At 32.6% G+C, this 15,486-nt stretch overlaps 3 protein-coding genes across 3 annotated transcripts; all 3 read left to right on the top strand.

The window, feature by feature from the left end:
* Positions 1 to 2,393: 2,393 nt before the first annotated feature.
* On the top strand, positions 2,394 to 5,039 carry LOC108206595 (uncharacterized). The gene is made up of 3 exons (XM_017376948.2): positions 2,394 to 2,532; positions 3,348 to 3,498; positions 4,032 to 5,039. Coding segments are annotated over exons 2-3 (966 nt in total). The 5' UTR covers positions 2,394 to 2,532; positions 3,348 to 3,497; the 3' UTR covers positions 4,997 to 5,039.
* A 517-nt stretch (positions 5,040 to 5,556) lies between these two features.
* LOC108205853 (GABA transporter 1) lies at positions 5,557 to 8,606 on the top strand. Its single transcript, XM_017375947.2, has 7 exons — positions 5,557 to 5,787; positions 5,870 to 6,100; positions 7,055 to 7,152; positions 7,260 to 7,446; positions 7,547 to 7,677; positions 7,756 to 7,989; positions 8,068 to 8,606. The coding sequence occupies exons 1-7, from the start codon at positions 5,673 to 5,675 to the stop codon at positions 8,446 to 8,448; spliced, it is 1,377 nt and encodes a 458-aa protein (XP_017231436.1). The 5' UTR covers positions 5,557 to 5,672; the 3' UTR covers positions 8,449 to 8,606.
* Positions 8,607 to 8,906: 300 nt separating this feature from the next.
* LOC108205854 (GABA transporter 1) lies at positions 8,907 to 11,386 on the top strand. Its single transcript, XM_017375948.2, has 7 exons — positions 8,907 to 9,109; positions 9,397 to 9,624; positions 9,857 to 9,954; positions 10,085 to 10,271; positions 10,357 to 10,487; positions 10,644 to 10,877; positions 10,962 to 11,386. Exons 1-7 carry the CDS (start codon positions 9,010 to 9,012, stop codon positions 11,340 to 11,342), a joined length of 1,359 nt encoding a protein of 452 aa, XP_017231437.1. The 5' UTR covers positions 8,907 to 9,009; the 3' UTR covers positions 11,343 to 11,386.
* The last annotated feature ends 4,100 nt before the right edge of the window (positions 11,387 to 15,486 follow it).

Genomic DNA, 15,486 nt, shown 5'->3' with positions numbered 1-15,486 from the left:
GGTTATATTATCTATTTATTCGTACAAAAATACTGTACTATATATTCTACTTTAGTACCGAGTCGCTCATCACAACGAACATGCAGAAACACAGCATACAGCTACGAGCTACTCTAGTCTATGCAAAAAAATTTATTGATAATCATAGAACAAAAATAAGGAAGGCGGTTCTTCTTTTGCTTATTGGCGGTACTCGGCAAGATAAACGGAGAAAGGGAAAGTAACTTAAAACGAAAGAGTGCAGTATTTAGGCTAGACTTGGGTAACATGACAGCTGTTTATCATTAGATACCAGATAATTAGGCTGCCAAGTCCAACTTTACATGCTAATTTTAGGACACCCGTATATACTCTAGATTTGCTTCACTATTGTTTCTCCCCATAATTTTAATCTCTTTGGGGAAAAAACGTTTAACTGTTCCTTTATTTACACTTCCTGGTTTCTGATCAAAATTAGAAATAGTTTGTTTAATTTTGTTAACATGTGCTTAGCAAAAGGTAAAACTTGTTAAGTAATGGTTGTCCAAATCAAGCCGATTCAGTCAATATTTGAATTTTTCAGCTTTTCATTTTCAAATTTTGTTTTATTTTTGAAGTTAAGTTCGTCTTTTTCCTTCCTCACTTCTATTGTCGCAAAAATTTTAAAATTAAAAATGTTGGTAAAACTCAAATCGAAGAGTGATCTAAAATCGATCTTAATCCGACACAATATCCATATTAGCAATTCCATATCCTCCACTGCCTCTCTGCAAAGTCACAGAAAACGCAAGGATTAGTTCAGCCGGTTAAAAGAGGACTTGTATCCTCTTGGTCACATGTTCAACTCCCGAAGAAAACAAAATTTGTAATTATGCCTTCTAGACTAGAGCTTGTCGCTTAATTATTAAGCGGTTTATCTAGTTCACCAAAAAAAAATCACAAAAAACGTTCTAGTAATCAAAGTCGAACCTAAATTTTCGGAAATAACAGCCGATAAACCCACCAGACAATCCAATCGGCCACAGTTTTATTTTTTAGTTTTACAAGTAGGTAAAAATACAGTATCAACAGCCACTGCTTTGTCCTTGTAGTCACAGATTGCTAAGAGTTTCTATACCCATGCTTTCGTTGTTTTTAAGCTTCAGTACTAGTATAATTTTGAAATTGATGAAAACTACTGTCACACGCGAACTACTGTAATCAGGAGTTGAATGATTTGACGTTTGTGTTTATGACATCTTCTAGTAGTATTTCCGGATATAAATCACTACAGTAAAATCTAATCTTCCAGATTTTAAAAATTATCTTCCATTTCCATAAATATTGTTATACCGGTAACTGCAAGTTCTTGATTCTTCTCCCAGGACTGTTCTTCGGAATATTGATGCATCATTTTCATATTCTTTACATTCTGTACAGAAATTCTTACAAATGAGTCGCGCTCAAGAGATAACTGGTCTTTAAAATAAAACCATAAAACATTAAAATTATACTGCAGTTGCCTAAATCTTAAATAGATTTTTAGATTCCAAATCTAAATATATGTTTCTTCCTCACGTATTCAAAAATAATTTTAAAATATAATACATAAATATTGATATTTTTTGCATGTAAATATCTGCAGTAGAATCCTGACTAATACCAAAAATAAGACAAAAGTTTTATGGGTTCTCTCTAATGTCTCTCTTGAACATGACCCTCTTATATATACATGATTAAAATTTGTATATAGTTTATATATGCAACAACATTTAAAACAAGCATCATATTTATATATTTTGAGTTGTAATTTTTTAAACATCACAGTCAGATATAATCACAACATCGAAGAAAACTTATTTTAATCAAATATAATACTATCCCATTGAAAGATTTTTTACATATTTTTTAATAAAAGATTCTAATTTTCCTCTTCTCAAATGGTAATTTTTTTTTTAAATTATGAAATGTGAATCAAACTCATATTTGAATTAAAATTAAGATATTGATCCGAGTTATTTCAACATGGACCATATGGATTCAGATCTGAAAAGTATAGACAGTAATTTTTTTCAAAACGTCTATCGGTTCTCTCTTGACGTGTTCCAAAAATATATGCGAATTATATGTGTTCCTGAAATATATGCGAACCATAGATTTTTTATGATTTTGACCCTGAACTAAAAAATTCGACTTTCGGATACCTAAATTTTGAAAAAACTGATTGAAGTTACTAGTCAAATTTTAATTGAAGAACTTTGAATTGAATTTTTCAAAATTTTAAATATCGAAATAGATTTTTTTTAATTCAGAGTATTCCAGGGATAATGAATTATTTTTCCTATTAAAACTACTGGTTTTACAAACTCGGTCGAACCCACCACATATTTCTCTTTACAGAGACCGGGACACAAAGCCCAATAATACATTACACATATTTTTATCAACAGCAACCCAAACAGCGGCCCATTTGTGATTATAATCATCGTCTTCGCTGTCTTGATTATCTTCGTTGGCGCCGACTTTTTAACGAACGACATCGTACTCCAGCTCTCAACTCTTACAGGAGTCCGGGTAATTCCCTCACTTTCTCTGTTCTTTTTAATATTACCTGTATTTGTGTGTCTGTATCTTAAAGTTGTTTTGATGATTTGTTTAGTTAGTTTTGATTATTTTATTATGTTTATTGCTTAAATATTGTTCCTTAGCCTCTTTCTAAATTTTGATTTTGGGTCTTGAACACTGTTTAATGCAGCAATTGAGTTTATGTTGTCAACTGTTTGATAAATTGCCTCTGAGAGTTTATTCTATTAGAACGTTTCACGCACCTGGCATTAAATAATCATTACCTATATTCTCTGGATTCGTTTTCTTCTTAATAGTAAAAAATCGAAAAAAATGTAAGTATATACATAGATAGGCAGTTCCCTGATCAATTGAACAGAAAAATTTCGGAGGGCCATCCCTTTCTCTTGAAAAATATTATTTACGTGTATTGTATTGACAGTTTGTATCCACGTTTCGGCGTTTCCTATTTTAGTTGAGAATGATTTCACTTGCTTTCCATTCGAAATCCCCTATTGTATTTGTGGTTTGGAAACAGGTTCTTGCTATTCGATCATATTATTGCTTTAAAGTCAGTGAGTTGATATGTGCGGTTCGTAGTATGATTGCAATATGAAGTGATAAAATTATCCCTAATGTCCCTTGTATACATTTGTATGTCTTGGCATTGTGTATTATTTGGCAGTGTATTAAGAATGGTTTTTTATATGGCTGTATAAGCACATATTTGTATCATTGAATATCTGTTAATATCTTGTATTGTCGAATATCTATTGATATCTGTTCTTGTTATAATTTTTTTTTCTGATTCATTGTATCTGTAGGCTTGGCTACTTCATTGTTGTGTCAGGCTTTCAGCCATGGGCATTTCATGTAACAGTTACAGAAACTTCATTCTCAAGCACAAGATCTCTCATTACTAGCAATTTGATGGTCCTAGTTCACAAATTATGGTGTGATGTTGTGGCAGATTGAGTAAGCATTTCAGTTTTATAAATGTTTTCTCTAAATATAATACCTAAACCTGATTTGAGAATTGATATTGCTTCATCATATATGTACATACTCAGGACTGATGAATGCACACTTGTAAGTTATTGCAGAAAATAGCAGTAGTTATCATTCCCCATGTTTGCAATATAGTTTTCTGTGTGACTGTAATTTCTTCTCCACATCACCATATCATCTTGCAAGTACCCGGGCATAAACAAAAGGCACAAACCCAAAAACATGGATGCATATGAACCCATGTCGTTGCACTAGAACTTTAATTCTTTATACACATTACTAGCATTAAAATCTTTTAGGGAATTATGCAACTGCGTATGTAGATATTCTCAGGCTTGTAGTTGTAGATTATTATATATTTATTAATTTTCTATTTCTACCAGTATCAATTTCAAAGTATCTTGCAACCTTTTTACCTATAGTATCTGTAGCTTCTCTATATATTAGATAGGTATAGCGATATATTTAATATCATCATATTACCTTTTTCTCCTGTGCAGTGAAAGACTTTGGTTCCGCATCTAGAGTATTATATGTCAAGCACAGACATACATATAAATATGTAACTTCTCTCAGACTAAACAAAGAAAGAAGGTTCAGCAGTGGGAACAGATCTGATGCAATAGTTAGTCGTATCGACTATGCTCGGGTCCAACGTCATACCAATTCAGTTCCTAAAAATTTATTTGGTGAAACTCACTACATCTACCAATCAAGTAGTCTTCAGCATTGGTTTAAAAACTGGCAACAGCAGCGAAAGTATAAGCTAACAGCCAGCACTTTTGCTGGAGCTATAGGTCTGTGGCCTCGCCGAAGAGTCCAACTGTGGTTAGAGAAAATTGGGCACATTGATCCATTTACTGGTAATGAGGCCACATGTTGGAATAATATTAAGGAAGAGGAAGCCCTTGAAAGATACAAGTTGATAACCGGAAACGATGTACGGTTTCCAGAGTTTCAGGTTTACAGAGACACGGATCCTGAACATGACTGGCTGGCAGCTTCCCCTGATGGTACAGTTGAGCAGGTTGTTTATGAATTGTCCTCTCGAGGAGTGCTAGAAATTAAGTGCCCGTTTTTTCATGATATGATAAAGGCTCGTCCATGGACAAGAATTCCCCTTCACTATATCCCTCAAGCTCAAGGCCTGTTGGAGATATTGGACCGTGATTGGATGGATTTTTATGTCTGGACTCCTAATGGGAGCAGTTTATTTAGAGTAGATCGCGATGAAGAATATTGGAACCTTATGAAGATAGCATTGTCAGACTTTTGGTGGAATCATGTCCATCCAGCTAGGGAAGAATGCCTTAAAAGAGTGATTAAAGATCCACTGTATGAGTTGAGAGCATTTCGTCCTGCTACTAGGCATAAGCTGAGTGTTAATATTGTTTATGAAAGCAAACGATTAATTGACGAGTCCAGGTTAATGGTCCGTGAAATTCATGGCAAACTACAGGATTGATACACTTGAGAAATAATGAATAAGAAACAATTTATATGTGGCAGATGTAGGATGCTTTTTTTTTTTTTAAGTCAGGCTGTTTACTGATAGTATTTAAAGTTACGTGTTATTAAAATGTTATATAATAAAAGCCAAGTAAATGAAAATATGGATGGGTTTTGGCAAAATCACAAAAATAATTTATTAAAATCATATTTTAAATTCGAAGACTACTCCCTCCCCTAAAAAATATAAAATCGACAACTTAATTTTTTAAACAGAGATGTGTAATTTGTCACAAATTATTTTGTTTTTGAACTAAAACTTGTTACTTTTATCTAACAGAAAATAAAAAGTGAAGGGCCATGAGACGGTAACACCAAAAATTTAGAACTGAAAATACAAGTCGACGTGCTGAATGTTACAAGGTCAGTCAAAAATCTATAAAAAAAATCTTGAGCACGTTTTGTCCAGACAATCTAGTCCAGATTTGAAAACAGAGGCCTTGTCCCACTCTTTCTATCATGTTGTTAGAAATTTTAGTGGGCGGTGACGTATCAAACTTTGGTCACTGCTGTGTTAGTATAAGACGATTGTTTTGACTTGCTACTTTTGCTAACTTGTTCTCATCGCCCTCTTATTTTGGTTCGTAAAATCTAGTGAAGATAACACACACATGCAACCGTGAGCTAGCAACATGGGAACCGAAGCTCCAAATTCCGGTGCAGTGGTCGTAAATAAGGACAGCACGAACCAGACTGCCCCGCCTGCCAAGCTCGATGCTGGAGATTTATTCGTCCTCAAGTCTCGAGGTAATCCAGTTCAAATTCACGTGTCAAAAAGTCAAACATCAGTTAAAATGACAACGCGTTATTATGTGGCGTATGATTGCAGGATCATGGTTGCACTGTGGTTACCATCTGACCACATCAATAGTGGCACCAGCGCTTCTTAGCCTACCGTTTGCATTAGGCTTGTTGGGGTGGGGAGGAGGGGTGGTGTGCCTCAGCTTATCCGCTCTCGTTACTTTCTATTCTTACAACCTCTTGTCTTTGGTTCTGGAGGACCATGCTCGTCGTGGAACCAGACAACTTCATTTTCGTGCCATGGCTAATGATATTTTAGGTACAACTCTACCTTCACTCACATCCTTTTTTGTTTCATCGTTTCTTGTAAATTGTATCTTAACCTGAAATTCTTTGACATGTAATTTATCAATGTATTCGATTTTGTAAATACTATACTTTAGGATTTTGAGACCTCTCCTAACACTTAGAACAGCTCTTTTCAAAACTGCCTGTATACTAAAGTTGTAAACTTGTAATGTATTAGCTGTAAATATCTTGGATCCGGCAAAGCCGTAAATTATCTTGTGGTTTTGGCAGAGGGTGAATATAATTATAGCTCTGCACTTATTATTGATTCTAACGATGGCGATGGCCACTAAAAATAATGATTCCTCACATGCTCAGTATTGCCATTTTCTATACAGTCACTTACCTCCTAGATACTAAGCGACGACCCAATCAAGTCAGATTTAACGGTTATATTGACGTTTTTATATAGGCAAGAGTTCAATGAATTATAAGGAGTACTAACTGGGGTACTATATGCTTCATGTTTTGCTTTCGAAAATATTCTGTAAGCAAGCAGAACATGTCGAAGGAGATATGATACTCCAATAAATACTCTACCGAGTTAACCCGGTTTATGTGTATTACATTCATCCGACTTATTAGGCTGGACCTTGGTATATTGATAGGTCTCAGATTAAAAAGAAAGTATAGTTTCAGTTTTTTGCATTGAAAGACTTCATTCATTTCAGTTTATAGTAATGAGCAATGGTGCAGCGTTTGTAAAAACTACTCCCAAAATTTAAATGCTCATCCCCGTCTAAATTTTAGTAAGACGGACTGGTATTTTCTTCGATAGTTACTCTGTATCAGGTCTTCAGCATAAATTGCAGTAACAATCCAGAATCTGGTGATGCCAATTTTTTATATACCGTGGCACTCAATTAATTGGGTGATTTCAAAAAATATGTATACTGAAGAGGAATTTGTGCACGAAATTGAACAGGACCAGGATGGGGAAAGTATTTTGTAGGACCACTTCAGTTAGGAATTTGCTATGGATGTGTTATTTCCTGCATACTTATTGGAGGCCAGAGCCTTAAGGTCATTTCTTTTTAACTCATTTACATCGTTCTTAACTTATTTTCGATTCTGTTGGACACTTAACTGACATACATGCATCATCGTTCTTCGTCTTATATTGATTTCAGTATATATATTTGGTGGCTCGCCCAAATGGAAGTATGCAGCTCTCTCATTTTGTTGTTATATTTGGAGGAGTATCATTAATCATGGCTCAAATGCCATCTTTCCATTCCTTGCGGCACATTAACCTTGTTTCCTTGCTTCTCTGCCTTGCTTATTGCGCTTGCACTACTGCAGGATCCATATACATTGGTACCAAAATCTTATAACTTTAGCACATTGTGCTTTTTACCAAATGTGTCGCTAACAAGATATATAATTTTCCATTTGCTGTGACCTAATATTCATACAGGAAAGTCCAGCGATGCACCACCAAAAAATTATAATATTAGCGAAGTTGGCATTAACAGACTCTTCAACATCTTCAATGCTATTTCTATTATTGCTACTACATACGGAAATGGAATCATCCCAGAAATACAGGTTTTAATCCCAGACAACTCTTCGTTATTTATTGATTGTCAAATATTTATTGACTGAGGTAAATAAACTCATTTTCAGGCAACTATGGCTCCACCTATTCAGGGGAAGATGTTCAAAGGGCTACTGGTTTGTTATTCTGTTGTAATCACAACATATTTCAGTGTTGGGATATCCGGGTACTGGGCTTTTGGCAATCAAGTAATGCCGACAGTTCTTTCAAACTTTACTGACAATGGAAAATATTTGCTCCCGAAGTGGTTTTTAGTGATCACCAATATATTCGTACTTGTCCAAGTGTCTGCTGTCAGCCTGGTAAATAACTTTTTCTAAAGCATTGAATGGTACTCTGTTATCCCAAAATTTTATTCCTGACTATTTATCATAATGCAGACATACTTGCAACCAACAAACGTTGTTTTAGAGCGCCGTTTTGCTGATCCAAAGAAGGATGAATTCTCTACAAGAAATTTAGTCCCACGACTGATTTTCAGATCACTGTCCATCGTTATAGCAACCACAGTTGCTGCAATGTTACCTTTTTTCGGAGATATAATGGCTTTGTTGGGGGCCTTGGGTTTCATTCCTCTGGACATGGTTATGCCAATGCTTTTCTACAATGTCACATTTAAGCCTTCTAAAAGAAGCTTAGTTTTCTGGGGAAACACTATTATAGCGGTTGTAGCCACAGTTCTGGCCGTCGTAGGGTCAGTAGCGTCTGTGAGACAAATAATTATAGACGCCAAGAACTATCGGTTGTTTGCCAATGTATAACTAATTATATGAAGCCAGTAACTTTTCTACCGCTAGTTGACAGAAGCACCCGATTTGTTGGTCCATTCACAGGGAATCGTATATGTAAGTAAGAGCAATGTTGTTCGTATAAGAAATACTAGTTGATATAATATCTGTTGAAAATTTACTTGTCTTTATTATTTGTTCTGTGTTAGGAGTAATTTAAAGTGCTGAATGGTTAAGAACCGAGATTAATATGATATCCCACGAGCTGATAAACAGTGGGAAGAATTAAGAAGTTGAGCTAAACATACCTTAAGACTAACAAATTCTCCTAGCTTATATCACCACTTGTCTACTTAAACGTATGAGTACAAGTTTATTACTCTGTTTCTTAGATTCTACAAAACGCCAAAGTAAGATTTGAACACAGAGATATAGCCCTTTTTTTTCTATGGTCAACATTTTAGAAATTTTAATTGGTTAGGTATCAAATTCAAGTCATTACTAGTGATGACAAAAAGTCATCCACACATGTTTATTAGTTTCTAGTGATCATAATACACAAAAAATCAAGTGGAGTGAGAGCTAGCTAGCTAGATGGATACAGAACTTCCGAATTCCAGCAGCACGGCGACAGATAAACAGAACAGAGAACAGAAGCTCGACGCTGGATCTTTGTTCGTCCTTAAGTCTCGAGGTAATTATGTAAATAATTCATCTGCCGCATATGTTCTTTTCTCACAAAATAGTGTTGCATATGTTAAGTATGCATCAACCGAATCATATTTATCTCACTCGTAAGTAGCATATGAGGATTTTCTGATGTGCAGAAGTTATCACTTTGCTAATTAACTATTAAGTAGCAAAATTGTCTGATATTATCCCTATGAGGCTATGACTATTGACAAAATTTATTCAAAAAGTCAAGTCCTGCAATAAAAAGTTTAGCTATTTTAATTTGACACACTTATGTATTATTTGCAGGATCATGGTTGCACTGCGGCTACCATCTGACAACAGCGATAGTAGCTCCAGCGCTCCTGAGCATACCGTTTGCAATCGGATTGCTGGGTTGGGGAGGGATAGTGTGCCTGAGCATGGCTGCACTTGTTACTTTCTATTCCTACAACCTTTTGTCATTAGTTTTGGAGGACCATGCTCGTCGTGGGATGCGGCAGCTTCATTTCCGTGACATGGCTCATGATATTCTGGGTATCGTAATTACCTCATTTATATATATACTTCAATCTGTGCAACAGACCACAATCAAATCAATCAGAACTTGACTAATTAAAACTAAATGCCACTACCTGTGTAACTTGTAAAAAAAATTGGTGGCCTATAAAGTTCCAAACTTCAAGTGATTCAAAAATTTAGAAGATGATGAAAGCATATTAAGTGATCAGTGTATCTTATGAGAACAGTTGTGTTCAAACCTGAACAGGACCAGGATGGGGGAAGTACTTTGTAGGACCACTTCAATTTGGATTTTGCTATGGAGCTGTTATTGCCTGCACACTGCTCGGAGGCCAAAGCCTCAAGGTCGCTTCTATCTCACTCATTCGACTCATTTCAATATATTGTTATTCACTCATTCCGAATTTCTTTAAAAACTAAATTTGGTTTATATGAATAAATATCATTGCTTTTCTCACTGTTCTATACATTTCAGTATATATACGTGGTATCCAGTCCAGATGGAAGCTTGCAGCTCTATCATTTCATTTTTATATTTGGAGGAGTCACATTGATCATGGCTCAGATGCCATCTTTCCATTCCTTAAGGCACATCAACCTTGTTTCCTTACTTCTCTGCCTTGCTTATTGTGCTTGTGCTACTGCAGGATCCATATACATCGGTACTGACCATTTCTAGCTTTAGCACATTGCATCGCTGAGTAAATATATAATTATTCATTTGTTGTCATATACACATTTTTACAGGGAATTCTAGCAATGCACCTCCAAAGAATTATAATGTTACTGAAGTAGGCGTAAACAGACTTTTTGGTACCTTCAATGCTATTTCTATAATTGCTACTACCTATGGAAATGGAATTATCCCCGAGATTCAGGTTACATTATCACATTAATACTCATTATTTCCTTCTGTCAATTATTCCCCTGGCAAGTAACAGTTGCAGAAATTCAGAATCCTTATATTTAGTTGGCTATAATACTGAGGATTCTGTCAAAAATTTATGAATTTCTATGATAAAATTTATTTTCAGGCAACCATAGCTGCACCTATTCAGGGTAAAATGTTCAAGGGGCTTCTGATCTGTTATTTTGTTGTAATCACGACGTTTTTCAGTGTTGGAATATCTGGGTATTGGGCTTTTGGCAATCAAGCAGAGGCCTCAGTTCTTTCAAACTTTTTGGTTGATAGAAAATCTTTGGTCCCCAAGTGGTTCCTCTTGATCACCAATATTTTCACACTTGTCCAAGTATCTGCTGTCACTTTGGTAAGATTTGCATGTTAAAAGCAATAACAAGTAGTACTATGTTTTCCAGAAATTTTTGTTCTTAAACTATTGAGCATAATGCAGACATACATGCAACCAACAAATGTTGTTATAGATCGTCGATTTGCTGATCCGAAGAAGGATGAATTCTCTGCAAGAAATATAGTCCCACGACTGATATTCAGGTCAATTGCTGTTATTATAGCAACAACAATTGCAGCAATGTTACCTTTTTTTGGAGATATAATGGCTCTGTTCGGTGCCTTTGGTTGCATTCCTCTGGACTTCATTCTGCCAATGCTTTTCTACAATGTCACATTCAAGCCTTCCAAGAGGAGCTTAATTTTTTGGGTAAATTCGATAATAGCGGTTGTATCCACAATTCTGTCCGGCATAGGGGCTGTAGCGTCTGTGAGACAAATAATTCTCGATGCCAACAACTATCGTTTGTTTGCGGATATGTAATATGTGATTAGTTAAATAACGCAAGTAATTTTTGATTGGGAGCATTCATAAATGAATTACTACGTATGATAATATTGAACAACTAGATATGGCTGGAGAAAATATTGTTGGAAAATGTGGGTTTAGTTCCACATTATCAAGTCATTTTGAGCCGACAATTTGAGTTGAGGAAGTTGTGTGCGACTTACCAGCGATGTTTGGAGTGTGTTCTTTGTCCATAGAGGTTCTTGAGACACGTTGAATTACTCAAAATAGTTGAGAGATGAAGGAGATGTGATCAAAATATTATGAATTTTATAATATAAAATAAAATCGAAAATATTCTTGTACTATTATTTAATTGATTTTTATAGATGATATCATCAGATTTTTAATTCTATCTATTTGATAAATAAAGATAATATATGAATATAATATTTAAAAAATCAAATATATATGTCTGAAAGGAAGTGGTGACAGTATTGATAAAAGTCAATAAAAATTAATTGCATAGCAAATATAGCATAGATAAATATTTCATTTGAAAGTAGTTATTATTACTACAACAATCTTATTATAACCTGGAAACATAAATTAAACATAATCAAACCATCATCAATTTTTAAATATTTGTTATTTATTTATTTTCATAATTAATTAATTAATTACAAGATTGTTTTCATATATAAATTAGAAGAAAAATAAGTTGAAAAAATAGAAGAAAAAAGAGATGGAGTAATAAAATACAATATTTGTTAGAGAATAAAATTTTAGAATACAATTTCTAATAAAAAAATTAATTATTTTTATACGGTGCAACATCAACTTTTAAACATAAAAACTTAATTGCAATTGTTCCAACAACAAAAAAGCAACCGCTTTCTTGCAATCCCACACACAATTTTATATATATTTTAAATATAAATTTAAAGAATGTTTTTACAAATTTTTTTCATATAAGTTGATACATATTTTTTGTCCTGCTGTTTTATCGATATATTCATTCAAATCTTCATCATTATTAAATTTAATTCCAGGAAACAATTTTTTTTTTTTTTTTATGTACATACCGCCATTCCATTCTCAAGCGAGACAGCAACTCCTACGACCACTGAACAAGTCACAATGAGCGGCTGAGGTCTCGGAAGTCCTCTATATGTTTCTTGTTTTTTATGAGTACAGGCTCTATCTGGTGTGTATCTTATCTGCTTTCCTTTGTTAATAATAGTAGCTCAGTGGCTCAAACATTGAATATTTTTAAGTATTAAATATTTTATTTATACTTAATTTTATTATAAAAATGTATATGTGCTATAATTCAAGTTTTCAAATTTATTAATAATTTTTTTATCATACTTCAATTTAGTGTATTTTAATGAAACTCGTTAATATAACTTTGTGTAACTAAACTCGATAAAATACATTTCTATGTATTTTTTATGTATTGTTAATAAACGTAAGAAAATGTGTTTAAGTAACATTTAAAAATATTATAGATAAAACAAAATTGATCTGTCAATCCCAAAAAGTTTGACTAACCAAGCTTCAACGGTCAAAACTTTAAATATTTTAAATTTAATAACATAACATAAATTGTCTACGTCTCTTTGACTTTGGCTTACATCCGTGTGGCAACGTCTATGGTTCAATAATATAAATTATAAAGGGTGTTGCTAAATGCAAATCAAATTTATTTTGTGCACACTAGTATATTACATTTATATCTTTTTGTACATTAAATGATGAAATCCTAATAAACGCTTCCCACTGCTGACTCTGTGTCCAAGATACATCGTTTCTCAGTTCAAGGTAATACCTGATTCAGCATTAACGTTAAATCACTTATATTCGTATATATTAGTAAATTATATTTTAAGATAATATGATAATTCAATATTTTCATTACAATGAAATATAAATTTATATACATAAAAAGGTATTAAAAGGCTCACATATATATAAAGTTGCATAATTATATATATATTTATTTAATATGTTATTAATAAAAAATATCTTTGACATCAAACTAAAATAAAATAAAAATTCCTGACAAAAAAAATAAAATAAAATAAAAATTGAAATAAAAATCTAGAAAGAAAAAAATAAAACATGTTATTATTTAACATGTTATTCCTTGTAGATAGATATTGCGGGTATTGAATTTACAATTTCCAATAGGATGAATATAATTTTTTTTAAAGATAATATAACAACATAATATTTTTAGGATGATAAAATATATAAATAAGAAAATATATAAATAATAAATTATATATGTACATCTAGTCAGGTCACAAACAAATTGATGAGGCTATTTTAGATCAACAAAAAATTATAATAAGTATGACGATTTAATTTTAAAAAATATAATTTTATTTTACTCCCTCCGTCCCTATTTATCTGTCCACTTTGGAAGTAAAAATTTGTCCCTATTTATCTGTCCATTTATACTTTTAAAACTAATTTAATGATAGTTTTTCAAATATATCTCCATAATTTCAATTTTCAAGGCTTGACTTATTTAAAATTTGGTTGAATTCATGTTTTCAAGACATAAAGTAGGGGTATTCCACCATTTTCAAGATATTAATTAGAGGTATTTAATGAAAAAGTTCATACAATCAATTATCCCTTGGTATGTGTTTTTTTTTCCAAAATGGACAGATAAAAAGGGACGGAGGGAGTACTTCTCACATGAAATTAGAATAAGTTATAAAAAGAAGTTAATCCATGGAGGATACCAGTATACAACGATTGGGTGAGCTGGTATAGGTTATTAAATGATTACACAGAATATTATACACTTTATGTGCTCTCCGATTATTAAGTGAGCAGCAGTAATATGTGCACAGAAAATGAGAACTATTGAGAAGGGTAACAACGTAATCTCTCTGATTTGCATTCAGTAATTTTGATTTGCATTTAGCAATCATTATTATAAAACACCTTCCAGATGGTTGTTCTTTATTTTTTCTTTTAAGAAATTATTATCGTTCTGCTTATTATTATCTTTTAATAATATTTTTTAATATCTTATACACGGCTAATGGATTAATATTGTCATTTTTCAACGAGTACAAATGATATTTAAGGAAGTCAATATTATTTATGATTAATTTATAATATCGAAATTTCTTTTCGGAAAATGTTAGATACCCAAAAAATTGTACCCAAAATTTTTTCCAACACTGATGTGTCGAAATCGGTTGCATTTACTTAAATAATAATGAGCCCTTTGATATATACATCAATCCCCCAATCACAATTTCACACTTGTATGTCACATCATTTCATAAAAAAAATTGAAGAATTTTTTTGGCGTACGTAATGTTACTTTTCTTTTTTTCTTTTCTTGTTATCATTTTTGATCAAAATGATTAGAATACACATACCCAAAAAGTGTTTCAAATTTTTCCCCTAAATTTGGATGATTGATTCCTTTCAAACCAATAGTAATGAGATCGTGTGCATATAAATCATCCAATTAAAATTATTTATCAATCCAAAAAAAATGCAAAAAAGAATTTGGTATAAATAACATTACAATTATTTCTAATTTATTTATAAAATGATGAAATTATTAATAAATTTATTATGTACATTATCTATACTTTAGTACAACTTGATATTGCAGTACATCATATACGTCAACTTATTGTAGCATGTATACCCCACTATTTTTTTGGAATGAGTACATCAGAACTTTGGTTCTTAAATCCTACAGATCGAAACATTAGAAGTTTTTAACACAGAGGTGTTGCCCTGCTTTTGAAAAATAATAGGTATTGTCCCCTTTTTTCTTGGCATACAATCTTAAAATTTAGTTGCTGGATACATATTTCAAGTTTGCGCCAACTAAACACCATCTTCGTGTTCGTTAAAAAAGACTCACACATGTTTATAAGTATCTGGGGATACTGATCAGGGCCGTCTGGGAGAATTTTGGGGCCCTGTGCTATAATATGAATTAGGCCTCAAATAATAATAAAAAATATGTATATTATAAAAATAAATAAATAATAAAAATATTATTTTTTTATAAAATTAAAACATGTCACTTAAAATAAGATAAATAATGTTATTAAATAATAATAATTTTAATATTTTAAACAAAATTAATATGAATTTATATGAGATATATCTATATGTCATTGAAAAGAATGAA

The sequence above is a fragment of the Daucus carota genome, chromosome 2 (genome assembly GCF_001625215.2).
Source record: "Daucus carota subsp. sativus chromosome 2, DH1 v3.0, whole genome shotgun sequence".
Taxonomy (NCBI): Eukaryota; Viridiplantae; Streptophyta; class Magnoliopsida; order Apiales; family Apiaceae; genus Daucus; species Daucus carota.
The sequence above is the reverse complement of the archived record's forward strand: the minus strand, read 5'-3'. Positions and strand labels throughout refer to the sequence as shown.